At 50.3% G+C, this 16,811-nt stretch overlaps 1 protein-coding gene across 1 annotated transcript in view; it reads left to right on the forward strand.

Moving 5' to 3' along the window:
* Positions 1 to 14,534, forward strand: part of CACNA1B (calcium voltage-gated channel subunit alpha1 B) — a 312,680-nt gene extending 298,146 nt beyond the window's left edge. The window contains exons 42-47 of the mRNA XM_074608904.1: positions 737 to 864; positions 1,968 to 2,094; positions 2,696 to 2,806; positions 7,806 to 8,013; positions 8,178 to 8,389; positions 11,419 to 14,534. Coding sequence (XP_074465005.1) covers positions 737 to 864; positions 1,968 to 2,094; positions 2,696 to 2,806; positions 7,806 to 8,013; positions 8,178 to 8,389; positions 11,419 to 11,955 — 1,323 coding nt within the window. The 3' untranslated portion in view covers positions 11,956 to 14,534. The remainder of the gene's footprint in view (positions 1 to 736; positions 865 to 1,967; positions 2,095 to 2,695; positions 2,807 to 7,805; positions 8,014 to 8,177; positions 8,390 to 11,418) is intronic.
* Positions 14,535 to 16,811: the final 2,277 nt, after the last annotated feature.

Below are 16,811 nucleotides of genomic sequence, written 5' to 3' on the forward strand. Positions count from 1 at the left end.
CAAAAAAAGTTTCAGTTGCCTTTTCCAGTAGGTCTGGAAAGGTCTTTTCCGAAAAACTCCAAGTGACATCTGGCAGTCTGTTTTCCTTTTTGGCAGTCCTGTTTTCAGAAGTGGCCTAGGGGCTGGGAGACACAAAAAGATTTCTTTGGGCCACCAAAGAATTCTTGAAAGCCAATGATAGTTTGGCTATATAATGTTTAAGTTGCTTTTGGAAATGGGGATTATTCAAAATCATTTTGGCTCCAATAGAGTTGAAGATTCTTACAATTTCTTGAAAATATTTCCACACAGCTGCCTTGGGATTGAAACCCCAATGGTTTCCGATAGGACATGTACCCATGGATTTCAGGATGGTCACCCAGCTGGCCTCCAGCATGACTGATTTGTCTGTCTCACAGACGGGAGGCTACAGCAAACCCCGTGTCACAACGAGCCACCAAGGAGCACAAGCCCCTTTGGTCACATCAGTGTAGGAAACCCCTGCTGCGCTCTGGTGACCGGGGGAATATTTTGTCAGAGGGAAGGGGGATTGCAGCACAACTTTGGCTTGCGGAAAGCCGAGGGCAGCAAGTGTCCTTCAGCGCCTCTTACAGCTGTGGGAAGGCTGGGGTGTGCTTTCTGCTGGGCTGGTCTCTCAGGGTGACAAAGTGGGCTTTTTATTAAGTAGGAAAAGCACTGCAGCCCATCCTCTCCGTACACAGCTCTGTCTCTGACAACCTCTCCTTCTGCTTCGCAGCCCGGACCGGTGTCACTCTTCCACCCCCTGAAGGCCACTTTGGAGCAAACCCAGCCTGCGGCGTTCAACAACGCGAAGGCCTTCCTTCGCCAGAAAAGCTCAGCCTCGCTCAACAACGGCGGCGCATTGTGAGTATCCTGTCACCTCCCCGCCAAAGCTGCAAGGCGGAGAAGGCACACGCTGGGTGTATGCATCAACCCCGAACACCGCTGTTCGGTTGCTCTGGTGGTGGGGCAGCTGGTGACACCAAGACCAACAGCCCCTTCGCGCCATGGCTGGGACAATTTCCCACCGGTGGCTACCAAAATGCCTCCATGGGGCTCTGCTTCCCACTGCTGCCTCGGGTGCAGTTCTCCAGACCTTCAGGTTTTCTTAATGGTCTCCTCTGAATCTTAGTTGGAGAGCCTTCCATTGTGGCTAGTTGTAAGTGTGAGTTTGCTTACAGGAATTTGGGATCGCTGCAAACCAATTAAACAAACACCAACCCACCAACCACCGCTGCAGTGAGTTCTTGGGAGTCAAAAAGTCCTTGGGAACAAAGTCATCCCTCGAGCTCATGGCACTTGGTAACAGCAAGGGTTCCTTGAGACTTTCCAGGACAGAATCTGGCTCTTTCTCTTTGGGCAAAATAATACCTCCACAGAGAGCTTACTAAACAGTTATAGTAACAGCGATCCCTAATCAATTCTCTATTTCCTGCTTTTCTTCAGATGACTTTCCTCTGGGTCACAAGGACTATGGATTTTTAGTGATAGACACCTGAAGTTTAAATGTCCCAAATAAGCCCAATGGGGAAACCAACGTCAGACTCAACAGTGAAACCCAGGGCCACCTGTATCACTGTGTGTCAGTGAATGTACTTCTGCGTGGCCACAGATGTGTTTGACCAATGTCTAACTGGTCTTGCATACGTAATTTGCCTGAAGTCCAAAATTCTTCATTCTTCTTCGTCAGAACTTAAGCTGCAGAAGTTGCTTTCCTTAGTTACTGAAAAATAATGTGATGGCGGGTTTGATTTCGTTGTTGCTCATGGGATCTTCAGGCTGGGTAGGGAGCGGCCCTGGCAAAACCCAGGGGACTTTATAGCTTCACCAGCAGCTGTGCCCGTCCTGCAACTCGTTTCACAAGCGAGAACTCAAAGGGTGTCTGAGTGGTCTACCTTCGTCACAATAAGGGCAGCAAAATCTCTTTGCAAAAGAGTTAATCTTTTTTCCCCTTTTTCTTCTGACAGGCCAGCGCCAGAGGGTGGGATCAAAGAGTCCAGTTCTTGGGGGACTCAACGCACCCAGGATGTGTTTTATGAAACCAGGACACCAGCTTTTGAACGAGGCCACTCAGAAGAAATCCCCATCGAACGGGTGAGCAAACAGGGTGAAGATGTGAACAGCGGGTGAGGTGAAGTAGACTTTAGAAATGCAGCACATTTTTACGAAGTTTAGAAAATGTTTAGAAAAAACAGGTGAAGACAGGGTGAAGTGCAGCAGACAGTAGATCTGTCCCTTGAGACAAGCAGTGTTCTGGCTCTTACAATCCCTAGTTTGCTTAAACATTATGAAGAAAATCCAAATCTGGTAGCTTCTACAGTCTGACAGCTGTACACGTGGACGTGCTTTTCATGGAATTATGTGTCTGCTGTGATAGATTACTCAAGGTTACCTCTTCCTAGTTGTCCCATTGTCCCAATCCCGTTGTCATCAGTGTACAAACTCAGACGAGGGGTTTCACAGGTGACAGCTGGGGCTCATTGCCATGGCTGGTGGAAGAGCTTGGCCCACTGTTGTCCTTGTTGAAGACAGCACTGTAGATAGAGTAGCCTCGGCACTCCACAGCTCTTAGCCTAGTTCCCATACTAGCATCTCTTCATAATTAAATCAAATTTAGCAGAAGCATGTTCAGATGATGGCTTCAAAGCTTGATGTTCATGTCCTTGCTACTGAAACCATTTCTTGTTTCGATCAGGTGGTAGAAATGAGAGAAATCAGCCCCACACTTGCCAACGGAGAGCACCAACCAGGCCTGGAGAGCCAGGGGCGGGCAGCTTCCATGCCACGGCTGGCCGCCGAAACTCAGGTGAGCGAGGGAGGCTTTACTGGCGGTGGAAGGCTGAGAGTGGGTCAAGAACTCAGCATCTTCTCTCTGCTTGCCGTGTTGTTGGAAGCTTCTTGGGAATATTTGTTTTAAAAGATGTTTGCTGAACCTGGGGACAGGTAACCAGCCTTTGTGCTTGGATGGCAAGTGTTCACGTCCTCGATTTTACTCATCCCTGGTTGCAGCAAGAAGCAACCCAGAGAAATCCTTCTGTCTGGGGAGCTAACTGATGGCTACCTACCCAAGGGTGTCTGTTTTGATTAACTGGGGACAATACTGTTTGCCAGACTGGATTCCTGGAAGGCATATGTTTCCCGCTGGCAGTTGTGCCATCTATCCAGACAGACTGTCAAGGCACGCTCCTGCGCCCGAGCCATAAAGAGAGCTGGAGACGTGCTGGGATTCTCTTTGATCAATGTAGTAGGTACAAAAAATAGGAAGGACCCTGTGCCCGAAAGGCTGCGTTGAGACACTAAGAATTCCCACTGCTTTTTTTTTTTTTTTCTTCTCTTCACGCAGTATTTAGCATATAGTATATTGTGAATTTGGTCAGTAAAATGTTGAGGATTTCCCTTGTTTAACTTCTTGTAAAGAAATCTCATCACTAGAGTTGACTTTTACAGCCACTTGCGGATGCTAATTAGTGCGTAGGGTGTCGTGGTTTTCACAGATCATTTCTGGGCGTTTCACATGTTCGTTGCTGGCTTCTTGTCCCGGGTGCTCTCCAGCCACCGTCCTGCCTCCTGTGTGTCAGAACGTCCTACCGCTCATGGTCGTGTCTCTCATTCAAAGCGCCTGATTCACGCGGTCAGGGATGAGCAGCCCGCGGTTGTGGGCTGTTTCCATCGCTCTCCACGGGAAGCAGAACGTAAAAAATACACTGCACCCGAAAACTAAAAGCCTGCGTGTTGCATGCACAGCAACAGCTCCAACAGATTTAATCGCTTTGCTAACGTGCTCAGGCTGGCACAAGCTACACTTCATCGGCTCGCAAATTTCCCAGCCGACTTCAGAAACAGCAGGGTTTGTATGAGAGCTGGGATTCTCTGCGTTATCGGGAACGCTACTCAACGTGCTTAATAAAAGCAACAGACCCCGAAGCAAACCCGTTCTCCCTCCCTTCCCCCTTCCCAGAACAAAGTTGTCCTTTATTCTAAGCCACGAGCAGCATCTTTCCTTCCAAGGCAACGCAGGCGGCAGCAGCACCGGCAGCAGGAGCCTTTCCTTGGGCAACTCCTCTCCGTTGCCGCGGGGTGTTTGCAGGAGCGGGTGTCTCTGGTGCCCCCGGGCACAGCTGCCCCGCGTCAAAGCTCCCTCATCTCCTTGTGAATCAGGCCCGTAGTATCTGAGCAGATCTAACCTCCTTTAATAACACAATGTTTGGGTGGTTGTAGCTTCAGCTGAATAACTGATCTACTTTCTGTGTGTGTCTCCCCCCTCCACCTTCCCTCTCACGTGCTGCTTCCGCTCCCCCCAAACTTTGAGTTCTTTACAACTCTTATTTACAATGTGTTCTGTTTCTGGATGTCTCCCTTTCTCTTTGCCCGTCATTCCCCTCTCTTTTTATGTTCCTCATTATTTTTTTATTTTTTTTTTTTCAAATATCTTCCTGCGCTTTCAATCTCACCTCCTGCCTCCCTCCCTCTTTGCTGCCCTCCTCCCCCATCACCTCCCCTCCCCTGTCGTCATCGTGTCTGCTGCACATCTGCCGTGATGTCTGACAATGGCTGTACTGTGGGGCTGCTTCAAATAATGTCTCTCATCTTGTCCGAATTGTTTGCAGAGGAGCAAAGCACGGTCACCTGGGAGTTACCTAGCAGTATGTAGTTTTGCACTAAGTTGTATCCTATTAAATTCCTGTTAAGAAATAATTAACCTTCCTTAACCCTTTACTTTTTTTTTCCCCTCCTCTTTTGGAGTCCAATGTTGCACCGACGCGGCCGCTTATCTCTTTCCACTTTGCTGCAGTTCCCTCGATCCACAATTGCACGCCGCACGCTGTAATAGCAGGGGTTTTTTTGTTTGTTTGTTTTGCTTATTTATTTGTTTTTGTATGCCTTGTTGCACAGGAATTTAGGGAGTGAAAACAGTCGGTTTGGTAACGAAAAAGCAATTAGTGACTCTCTGCAGGGTTATGGTATATCTAGAGGCTTGCGGGGAGTGTGTGCATGCCCCGTGAACGTAACGAGAGCATTGTCGGGATTTATGGAAAGGGTATTCATTGCTTTGCCACTTCCCATTAGTGTCAGCGGGGACTTCTGTCCCTGGAATAAGCACAGAATCAGGTCTGAAGCCCAAAGAGAAATGTTCATTTCTTATCGATTTGGCTGGCTTTTTGTTGGGAAATCTGTGTAGCCTTCTTCCCGGCAGCTCCTTGGTGGATTTTGGAAATCTGGATAAGTGTTTTCAGCAGGAAGTATTTTCACTTTTCTTTTGCCCATCAGACCATCCAGTTTACGGGCCTCTCTGCCTTCCTCCATCTTCAGTCTCAACCCTAAGCAAGGAGGACAAACACAAAGCTCTTCAATATAATTTCTTGCCCACGCAACCGGGGCCACAAGAGGAGACAAAGGCAGCCCAGCACGGTCCTGCCGACGGCGCTGGTGCAGCCCCCGGGGATGTGCTGTGCTCCCCCCAGCAGTGTCTTCCTCCTGCCTCTGCGAAACCTCCCAGCTCCACTGGGAAGCACCAAAATTTGGGGAACTGCCTGTAAAAGAGAGCACCAAACAGAAATTCAGCCCAGACTGCACCTTTGCACGCAAGATAACCCGCCCGCGCCAGCCCGCGGGGAGGGAGAGCCGTTCTTTCCACTCAAAATAACGAGCAGAGCTGCGAAACCACTGGCTTTGCTTTGTGTAAATATCACGGGGCAACAGAGACCTGAGATTCGGGATAAGCAAACAAAATAGCACAGGCGGTAAAAATAATACAGGGCTCTTTGGAAAGGTTACAGTGAACAAAGTAAATGTTCTGCGAGAACTGTCGTTGGAGGCAGATATTGGATCGTGAATTCAAACAAGCGGCGGAGCTGAGGGACCGGAGGACATCCTGAGCTCCTTCCCCATCAGGCTGGACCACCGTGTTCCAAGGTCTTTCCTCTGCCACGCAGCTTTGACGCAGTGGTAGACACAGGGAAGCCTCCAGGGGATGGATGAAGCCCTGTCTCCACCACAGCTGGAGGCCAGCAGGGTGAAAGAGAATCACAGAATCACAGAATGGTAGGGTTGGAAGGGACCTCTGGAGATCACCCAGTCCCACCCCCGGCCAGAGCAGGGTCACCCAGAGCAGGTGGCACAGGAACGCCTCCAGGTGGGTTTGGAATGTCTCCAGAGGAGACTCCCCCACCTCTCTGGGCAGCCTGTGCCAGGGCTCTGCCACCCTCACAGCAAAGAACTTCCTCCTCATGTTTAGGTGGAACTTCCTATGCTCAAGTTGCAGTGTAACCAGCTACTGTATAGGAAGGACACGTGGGAATTGTCCTCATTTTCTGAGCATTATACCTGGGGACTGGGCAGTAGGGAAGGGAAAGGCTGTGAGAATAGCTGTCCTGTAGTCCACTTGTCTTGGTTTCTGTAGACCGTCTTTGTAAGGTTTTGAACCTCAAGGGAAGGGAGCAGAGTCTGGAGGTGCCTCTGGCACTGGGACTGGGCCCAGCAATGCCCGTGGGAGGCTGCGTTACTGTGCTCAGTGTCCAGGTGTTTGGCCACAAATGATTTGAAAACAGCAATAGCAAACGCAAGTAGTCATCTTTGGAGGTGTCCTACTAGAATTGCAGGACATACGTGCTATCCTGCTTGTCCCAGCCATAAGGGCTTCAAGGAGCGATGATGGGACAAGAGAGGTTTGACGGGAGTTTTCTTCAATTGCAAGGAGACAGAAGTAATTTCTCAGTGGCTTGGCCTGTACCTTGCCCACTTATTCCCAATTTTTCTCCCTCTTCCTTAGGGAAGTGATCATCCCCCTGTACTCGGCACTGGTGAGGCCCCACCTCGAGTACTGCGTTCAGTTTTGGGCCCCTCGCTACAAGAGGGACATTGAGGTGTTGGAGCGTGTCCAGAGAAGGGCTACAAAGCTGGTGAGGGGCCTGGAGGACAAACCTTATGAAGAACGACTGAGGGAGCTGGGGTTGTTTAGCCTGGAGAAGAGGAGGCTGAGGGGAGACCTTATCACCCTCTACAACTACCTGAAAGGAGGTTGTAGAGAGATGGGGGCTGACCTCTTCTCCCTGGTGACAAGTGATAGGACGAGGGGAAACGGGTTCAAGTTACGTCAGGGGAGGTTTAGATTAGATATTAGGAGACATTTTTTCACTGAAAGGGTTATTAAACATTGGAATAGGCTGCCCAGGGAGGTGGTGGATTCACCATCCCTGGAGGTGTTTAAAGAAAGGGTAGATGGGGCACTTAGGGACATGGTTTAGAAGTGGCTCTTGTCAGGGTAGGCTAAAGGTTGGACTCGATGATCTTAAAGGTCCCTTCCAACCTCAACAATTCTATGATTCTCTCCATGTGATGCCCAGCAACGCTTTCATGCTTTCCTCTTCGGAGTTGCTTCGGGATGACCCCATGCCCTGAAGCAGCTTTGGGTGAAACTAGTCTTGGAGAATTATCTTTGCGAGGCGCTTGGCTCCTGTGCTGCCCTGTGTCCCTGCTAACCTACCGCTGACTCCCGTGAGCGCTGTGTTTGGTGTGAAGTGCTGCATCTCGCTCCGCGCCCGTGGTACCTGTGGATTGGCACTCTGCTAAAAGCAAAGCCCATTTCAGCAAATGGAGATCACGTTTGCTCCTCAAATTGAGCACTCAACCTACCATTCCACAAGTCCTTCTGCCCATTCCAGTTTTACCCAGTTAACCATTTTTCTCCTTCCCGTCCTTCCCCCTTTCTCTTACTGTATAACCCTCCCCATGCTGGGAACCAAGCAGCTGAGGACGGTGCAGCGCCTGCCCTCACCCTTCTCCATGTCCCTCCGTCTGCCTTGCAGCCCATCCCGGACACCAGCCCCATGAAACGCTCCGTCTCCACGCTGACCCCGCAGCGCCCTCACCCCATGCACCTCTACGAATACTCCTTGGAGCGCATGCCGCCGGAGCAAGGGCATCACCACCATCACCACCGCTGCCACCGGCGGAAAGAGAAGAAGCAGAAGTCCTTGGACAGGTCCCCGCATCAGCTGGCCGATGGAGAAGCTGGTAAGTGCCTTACAAACAAGGATTTGTCCCTTGTCCTCCTCCCTTCAGGATGCACAGCATCATCTGATGTGATTTGGGGTCCCGTCTGCACCGAATGACCTCCCTGCCCCAAACTTGGGAGTTCCTTTCACGTTGGTGACCCCCAACCAATGTTATTCTTTCAGTGGCCCAGTCTGGTGAGTCTTCTTCCAAGGACAAGAAGCAGGAACGCGGCCGGTCCCAAGAGAGGAAGCAGCACTCTTCCTCCTCCTCCGAAAAGCAGCGCTTTTACTCCTGCGACCGCTACGGCAGCCGGGACCGTTCTCAGCCCAAGTCTGCCGATCAGAGCAGGCCCACCTCACCCAACGGAGGGCCGGAGCAAGGTCCACACAGACAGGTGAGGAGATGCAGGGTGGGAAAAGAGCCCTAAGGTCTTCCAGGGATGTACGCACCTTTTCTATGCTTCGCTTAAAATAAAGGAGACTGAATGGGGAAGGAAGGCCAGGCAGTAGGAGATCACAGAATGGTTCGGGTTGGAAGGGACCTTAAAGCTCATCCGGTGCCACCCCCTGCCCTGGGCAGGGACACCTCCCACCAGCCCAGGTTGCTCCAAGCCCCGTCCAACCTGGCCTTGAACCCCTCCAGGGATGGATAAAGCCATTGAGGTCCTGCGTTTGCTTCACATGCAAAATAGGGATGGAAATGTCACTTGGTGACCCATTAGTAGCCACCTAGAGAGTGAATGACTCCAGACATCTCGAAGAGACCCCACTGCCAAGGACACTCTCGCTTATGGTTCCACCAGGGCTTATGAGAGACCTGAGAACTGACAGCTGTTGATGCTGGTGGAGAAAGCGTATCTGAGCCAAGGCAGACTGGTAGCATGGAGTGGGACTTGGGCAACTGAGCTGAACCGTTCCCCTGCTTGTGTTGATCCAGCACCTACTGCTGCCCCGGGCACAAACATTTGGTGGTTGCCAAAAAAATCCTTACCATGGCAGTACAAGCCAACCTAACCCAGTATGGGGGACTCCAGACAGCCAGAGTTAGAGCCCAGGGGAAGGATTTAAATGACGAGGCTTCGGAGTGTCCCACTAGGTGCAAAATGAAGCAGTTTTTGGTCTCCTTACCCTGGCCCGTGCCTTTCTGCGTCCCCGCGTGGTCCTTAGCAGCATCCAGGCTGCAGCAGCAGAGGCCGTGAGCTGCACTGAGTGCTCAGGGGCTGCTGGGGACACCCAGGGCACGGGACAGGCTTTGCACTGTCCTCCTCAGCTGGGACCGGACGGGACATCGCTTTAAGGGCTGATGCTGCGTGTGGCCATAGAAAGAGCAGCCCAACAGGTCTCCTCCCTCTTTCGTTGCCGCGGTCCCCGACTGGCCTGCGTCTGGTTTTTCAGATGAGTTTGTCTTTCCATTTCTTAATTTCTCCCTCTGCTTGGAGAGGCAGGAACATGGCGCTAATTTTTAACATGGTGTCTCTCCTTTCTTGCACGCTCAGCTTACTAGAACTTCAAATATCACATATGTTTTAATTTAAAAAAAAAAAAAAAAAAAAAAACAAACTAAAACAACAAACAAAACCGAAAACCTTCCCATAGTTAACAGACCATCAGCGTTAGGGCATCAGCTGCCCTGTATAAACCTGTTTCCCCAGTTCCCCTCACGTCCATATTGTCCTCCCGTGTGGGTTTAGTAAGGCAGGGCACAGAAAGCCTGATGTATTTTCTCCACTCGCGCGTTGTCTGCTCCGAATGGAGCTGCTAATACATCCCCTGGGAGTTCTGGAAAAAAAAAACAACAAAAAAACCAAAAAACAAAACGGATTAAAATAAATAGCCAAAGCAGCATATCGCTTCTGTCCCGATGAGCTGAAGCCCCTTGTCTTAATAAGGTGTCTGCGAGAAGCTCCGTCAGTCCGTTTCCTGCACGATTTTGGCTCGATAAGGAGGTGCTTGTTGTTAACTCTCAAGTATTTTCTTTGTTAGTCGGTCCCTCTCCTTGGGAGACGCAGCTCTTCCCAGGAGCCCTGAATATACCAAAAAGGAGACGCGGGTACCTTCAGCCTGGGCAGCTTCACCCTGCCGACAAGGTGGCTCCGTCCCAGCTAGAGCCAAGCCAAAAATCAGGACAGGTTCGGTTCGGAAAAAAAAAAAAAAAAAGAAAAAAAAAAAAGTCCTTTAGAGTTGGTTTGGGTTTATTTTTTTTTTTTTTTAATGCAAAAAGAAGAGACGAGAAAACCAAGCCACGAACGTTTTATTGTGGGTCAACTCACAATGCGTTGTTTGACACCCCCCCCACAAAGAAATGTGGTGCATCTTCTGTGGGTTACCTCAGTTTCCTTTTCAGTGCAGGTGAATTGTTAAATATAAATCCCATTTCGCGATGAATGTGGGAAAAACATATTTTTTATTTATTTTTTTATTTTTAAAACGAGATGAAACTTCTTGGAATTTCAAAATGCTCCCTGTCTCTCTGGAACTTGAAGGATTTGTAAAATGCACTCGCAGGGCTTTTCGTGTACCGCCCTGGGAGAATGTAAACAGAAATGCCAAAACAAGGGCTCGTTCCTTTCGCTTATGGCATTTTTTTTTTAACTTACTGTAGTTTAGCTCACTCCCACGTGTCGCTATTAGTAACCCCGGCAGCTGCCAGGCTCTTCTACCACTGAAAAACCAGATGCGCAATATTACAGAGGAGAAGGCGGCGAACACATTTTTAAGGGACTTGATAGTTAAAGGCCGTCCAAAAAAGCTTTTCCCTGTTGTTTTTTTCAGAAAGCGCCTATTTAATCAAAATACATTTCAGTCCTAAAACTCCCAGAGACCGGTCTGCCCCCAAAATCCTCCTTCCCCATCACCCAGTTCTGACCACAGAAAACGATCCCCAAACATCAGCCTTTGCAGCCGGCGGGGAGGGGGGGGGGCGGGGAAGTTGTGCAAAAATCCTCCCTTAAAGCAGAGTGCGCTGTTTTGCAAAACTGTATTTGCCAAAAAAAAACAAAAAACAAAAAAACAAAACCCACAACACACCACATAGTTTTTTGCGCTGCTCCCCGCCTAGTTTCAGGTAAGGCGCATGTCCAGCCTGTGTATGACGCGGGTGCCTTCCCCCCCGGACAGTGTCCCCTTCTGTTGGAGCCGTCTGCCAGTTTGCGTCCTACCGATGCTCTGATCCTTTCTGTTCTTATTTACCGCTCGCAGAACTTTAGTTCTCCGGCCCTTTACATCTCGTGTTGACTGATTTCTCGAGAACCTCCTTCCCCTGACTGTGCTTGTCTAAACTCTCTCTTTTTTGCTTTTCTTTCCTCTTGTGACTTGTCTCTCCCTCCTGTTGCTTCTCCTTCTGTTTTACACCTGCCTGCCTTTGTGTTCGTCTGGTGTTTCCCTTTTTTATTTTTTGATTTGCTTTGTTCCAATTTTTATGTAGGGCAGTGGTTCAGTTAATGGGAGCCCCTTGCTGTCGACATCTGGTGCTAGTACCCCATGCCGGGGTCGGAGGCAGCTCCCACAGACTCCCCTGACCCCACGTCCCAGCATCACTTACAAGACCGCTAACTCCTCGCCCGTGCACTTCACCAGTTTCCAAACCGGCCTCCCCACTTTCTCCCCGGGACGCCTGAGCCGCGGCTTGTCCGAGCACAACGCGCTGCTGCGCGGGGACCAGCAGCCGCCCCCGCCGGCGGTGGCCCGCATCGGCTCCGACCCCTACCTGGGCCACCGCGAGGACGCCGACAGCCCCTACCGCGCCGTGCCGGAGGACACCCTCACCTTCGAGGAGGCGGTGGCCACCAACTCGGGACGGTCCTCAAGGACTTCTTACGTCTCCTCCTTGACCTCCCAGTCTCACCAAATCCGCAGGGTGCCCAACGGCTACCACTACACGCTGGGGCTCAACACGGGCCCCGGGACTGGCACCAGAGGACGGAGTTACTACCACGAAGCCGACGAGGACGACTGGTGCTAGCGGCGTGGCGAAACCCTTCAAGGTGTGCGCGTTTAAAATCGATGAGTTTTATCATCTGGAAGGCTGTGCGCTCCCACGCGAGAACTGCTCTGCCCCCGGGGCCGGAGACACTCCTGCAGCCTCTCTCTTCTCTTTTTCTTTATTTTTTTTCTTTCTTTTTGGTTTTTGTTTTTTGGTTTGGTTTTTTTTTTTTTTTTTTTGCACTAGACAAATGGAGGAAGAAGGCTCCCTCCTCAGGGGAAGGGTGGGGGAGGGAGCGCATCTCTCTCCCCCTCTCGCCCACCCCCCCACTGCCTTGTCTGGTTCAAAGACACGCAGCAGATGCCAAATCCGCGACACGCGCGAGAAGCCGAGAGAAGAGTGGTCCTCAAACCTCCCACAGCGGAAAAAGCAGACTGTCGATCCTTTTCGAGATTGGCACAGGTTTTGTTGGGCTCTTTCTTAATTAATTTATTATTATTGTTATTATTATTACTCTTTCCCCCGGTCAGGGTGGGAGTCGGGGGTTGCAAACGGACACAATGCGGGAACAAAGATTGCACCCGCGTTTTATCTCGTTTGACCGCTAAGAAGGAAGAGATCTACCCAAGAAACTGGGAGAGGAGAGACGCAGACTGGAACAAAGGACGGTCCATTGGGACTTGATGTTCAGCCACAGCAATCCTTGGCGGCGGAGCCAGCGCCACCCCTCGGAGCCGGGACTCTGCCCTGCCACCGCTGCCCTGTGGATCTCTTTGATTTTACTCACCGCGTCGGGTCCTTCACTCTGACACACGACAAAGCCACAAGCGAGCTACTTTGTAAGGACTGTTTCCTTGCTGCTGAGACTTTTCTTTCCATCCCTTCTCTCCTGTCGACCGCAACACGCCCTCACTGTTTTGTCTTGTTTACAATATAAGCTTGATTTAGCAAAAAAAAAAACAACTTAAAAAAAAAAAAAATCCAGAAAAAAAAAAAAAGAGGAAAAAGTGTAGGCGTGAGAAGAAGAAATGTTATTGGTTTTATATCAAGCTATTAGATAGAACTTTAACTTTTCATTGTGTGCATTTTTGTAAATTGTACAGTAAAAAAAAAAAAAAAAGAAAAAAAAATACTCTTTATGTAGAGAATTAGTCCAATTGTCATTCCAGGTCCCACCGTTTCTACCGAATGCTCCAGTTGTTCACTACTAAGTGCCTAACCTTTGAAATCTTTCACAGCGACGATGCAACCTCTTGCTGCGATGGCCGGGGCGAGCGCGGGGAGGGCAGGAGGGGAGGGAGGGCAGGGCCAGGGGGGAGCCGCTCGTCCCGCCGCAGGGTCCGTGCTGCACCCACCGCCCCGCCTCGCGTTACCGGGCAGCGTATTCCAGGACCAGGTTGGAAGCTTACAGTGGGGAAGGCAAACACGCTTTGGGGTCGGTTCGGGTTTCGTTGGCCTTTATTTGGTTTTTTTTATTTATTTATTTTTTCAAAATATGCTTTTGCCGGTGGGAGGGGAGTGACGGCAGCAAACGAAACCGGCCTTTTCTCGTTGACCGGTGGTGAGGTCCCGCGGGAGAGACGCGGGCGGGAAAGGACAGCATCGGCAGAGATGCTCCTGCAGGAGAAGCAGCGCCTTTCACTCGGCGTGTCGGGTCGCAGTTGGGCCGCGGCGAGAGCTCTGGCCCCGTGCCGCGGGCGCACGACTGGTGTTGAGGGGCAGTTGGAGAGGGGTCTTGGTTTTATTGCCTGCTAAGAAAAGGTTTAAAAAAAAAAAAAAAAAAAAAAAAAATAAGCAAAACCTCTAACTCTGATTCTCAGGGATGAGATTTGTGTGTTCTTGCAACGACTCCTATGTTGGATGGTTTCCTTCTCACGTGCCCCTGTGGGTTTCTGCACATTTTGCCTGGGAAAGGGGCGCAGGCGACGTGCTGGTGGGGAGGGAGCGCAGGAAAAGCCTGGGCCGGACCCTGCGTCCCTGGGTCTGATGACGCTCCTTCGGGGGTGGCCAGAGGACGCGTAGAACACTGACAAAAGGCTGATGGAGGGAGGGTGGGAGGTGCCAGCTGAGCGCATCACTGAAAATGCTGGTAGAAAGGAGAAGAGTGTTGGACAGATGAATTTTTTTAGAGGATCTATCAAGCTCCAGAGCTGTGAACCTTCTCCAGGCGATGGCTTAGGACGGGTAGAGATCCCGCCGGCCCCTGGTGATCCGTTTTGTCACCGGGGTATCGGACGCTACCAAAACGCTCAGGAGGTCTCTCGTGCTCTCAGCAAAAGCCTTTCAGCTCCAGGCGGGGAGCGGGCTGCTGTAGGGTGGTTCTTCACATCTCCTGTAGCTCTTCTGTTGAGGAAATTCAACCTGTTTTCGTTTCCTTCTGTGCTTTCTGGGTTGGGTTTTTTTGGGTTTTTTTTTTTTTTTGATGTGTTACGAAATAATAACCTCTGGCCAATCTCATCCCTGGGTTCCGCTAAAGGCTGACTCCTGTCTCTATCTCTGTCTCTGTATCTATGTGCACTTGGAATAAAGGAGGTGCCAGAGGTCCGCCCTGGGTACGGGCTGTGCTTTGCAAACGGAGGGCTATGCAACAAGATGACACGTTCGGAAACACATCCGAACCCCCCCACCCCCCCCACCGCAAGTCAGACAGACCTTCATCCATTCTGTAGCTTTATCTGCTGGATTTCCCTGTTTCAGGCTTCAGCATGATTGTGACCAAATGTTTTATACATTTTATTTCCTTTTTTTTTTTTTGTTCCTTATATGAAGGCACAAACACTTTATTTGAAATTTTAAAGACGACATGACTATTTTACTCCAGGAAGTAAAGGAGAGGCGGGGGGGAAAGCAGTCTCTCTGACAGTGCATGCAAACATTGTACCCACACCGGCGAGCTAAAGAGATGTCTTTCTGTAGCTGAATCATTTTCGCCTTCCCCACCCCCCCCGGCCCCACCTCACTCCGCTTTTCCCCTTCCTCTCCCGTTTTCTCCCCGCGGCCCCACGGGAAGACACCCCCGGGACGCGCGCAGCCAAGGGGTGGCCTTGGGGCACCCCGATCCTTGGGCAGACGGCGGAGAAGACGCTCACGTTGTCTAACCCTCCGCTCGCCTCGTAGGGGACGGGGACGGCGACAGACGAGCCTGACCCGCAATTGTCCATACCCCCCCCCCTCCTCCCCCTCCCTTTTATTTCCAGCCTCTCCGCTCTCTCTCCTCTCTCTCCAACGCGTACATGATATTCCCAAGAATCCTCATAGTGAGTTGCCAAACTTGAATTGCACCGATCAGTTTTTCTGCATCCAGAACCAGTCTCGTAGTGGCTGTACTTTGAATAAGTAATGTTTGCATGTAAAATATATACATATATACATATATATAAAAAGTATGTGCATGGAAAATGTTTATCTTCGTACTTTTTTGATACAATGTATTCATCAGTTGTTAATTTTTAATTATATTTGATATAAATTCCGGGGGGGGGGGGGGGGAGGGGGGGAGGCGGGATTTGTTGCAAAACTTTATATTTAAAAAAAAAACGGTGTTAAAAATTATAAAATTTCCAACCATGCAACACAAGCGGAACTTTACCCAAAAAAAAAAAAAAAAAAAAAAACAAAAAGGCGGGGGGGAGGTGGGGGGGGGGGGAGAAGAAAAAAAAAAGGTTCTGTGATTGCCTAGTTTGCTGCCTGAGTAATATTTATCAGCCAAACTTTGAATTCTGCAGTTGTTTCTACAATTACATTTTGTATGAAGCAAAGTCCTTGAATTAAAATAAAAAACTTAGCAAAAAAAAAAAAAAAAAAAACACAAAAAAAAAAACACAAACAAAAAACCAAACCTTACAAATTCCAAGACGGTGTGTGCAGTGTGCCTAGTGACCGGGAGACACCCCCCCCACCCCGCCACCCCGAGAGCATCCTCCCGCCTGGCTCCGAGAGACCCGCGGGAGGCAACTTGGCTTGGCCACCGCGTTGAGCGATAGCCCCCTGAGCTCCGGTGGGAAACCGGGTTTCGTTGAGCCCGAATTGGGATGCCGTAAGAAATTGGCCGATTCTGCGTTTGTTTCCGTCGAGGTTTCGCAGATGCTCGGGCTGAGCAGGGAGCTGGTTGCAAATTTGCCTTTGTAGGGTGGATCCAGTGCGGAGATTACAGTTCCTGGAGTCCAACAGGCAGCAAAATCGCGTCATTTGAGGGTTACAGAGAACCCCAGCAGTGCTTGATGCCTTCCAGGTTTTTAACAGAGGGATGTTTTCTTGCTGATGTGCAAAAACGTTGGCTGGGCGGCTCCGTTTGGAATGAACCCGTGTTAAAGCTTGAACCCACCGCCAAGTGTCCTTGGCCCTCGGGTAGGCATGGACGTGGAAATCGGTAGCACGTGGGGTTGGATTGGTGTCAGGAGTCTGCCACGTGCCCAGGGCAGGCTGCGGCACTTGTAGAAATAAAATTATTAATAATAATATTACTTGCCGAGGGCACCTTGAAGTTCCTACTCCCAAGGCTGGCACTGAGCAGAAGAAAAACCCAAGGTCTGTTGGTAGACGAGGGAGGAACTTTTCGTTTCTTTGGATAACTGGAGAACCGCCTGCCTTCCCTCCCAGGGGGAGAAATCCCCTGCTTGAATCGCCTTTAGTAGGGGGTGTTGTGTTGACACTTCGGACGATGCCAAGGACTCTCCAAAAAATTGAGAGAAATGATTAACGCGTGGAGAGCACTGCAGAAGGGAGGGCCATCGCATTTTTGCATTTTTGGGTACTGTTCAAAGCACAAGGTCTATTTTAGTATTCAGCTCTTCTTCTTCTTCTCTCTCGTTGCATCTTTTTTCTGTGATGAGACCGCCCAAGGTCCCACCTGAGATTCGGGTGTCGTGTGAAATGCCGTACGCGCAAGGAAAAGG

Source organism: Larus michahellis, chromosome 15 (genome assembly GCF_964199755.1).
Source record: "Larus michahellis chromosome 15, bLarMic1.1, whole genome shotgun sequence".
Taxonomy (NCBI): Eukaryota; Metazoa; Chordata; class Aves; order Charadriiformes; family Laridae; genus Larus; species Larus michahellis.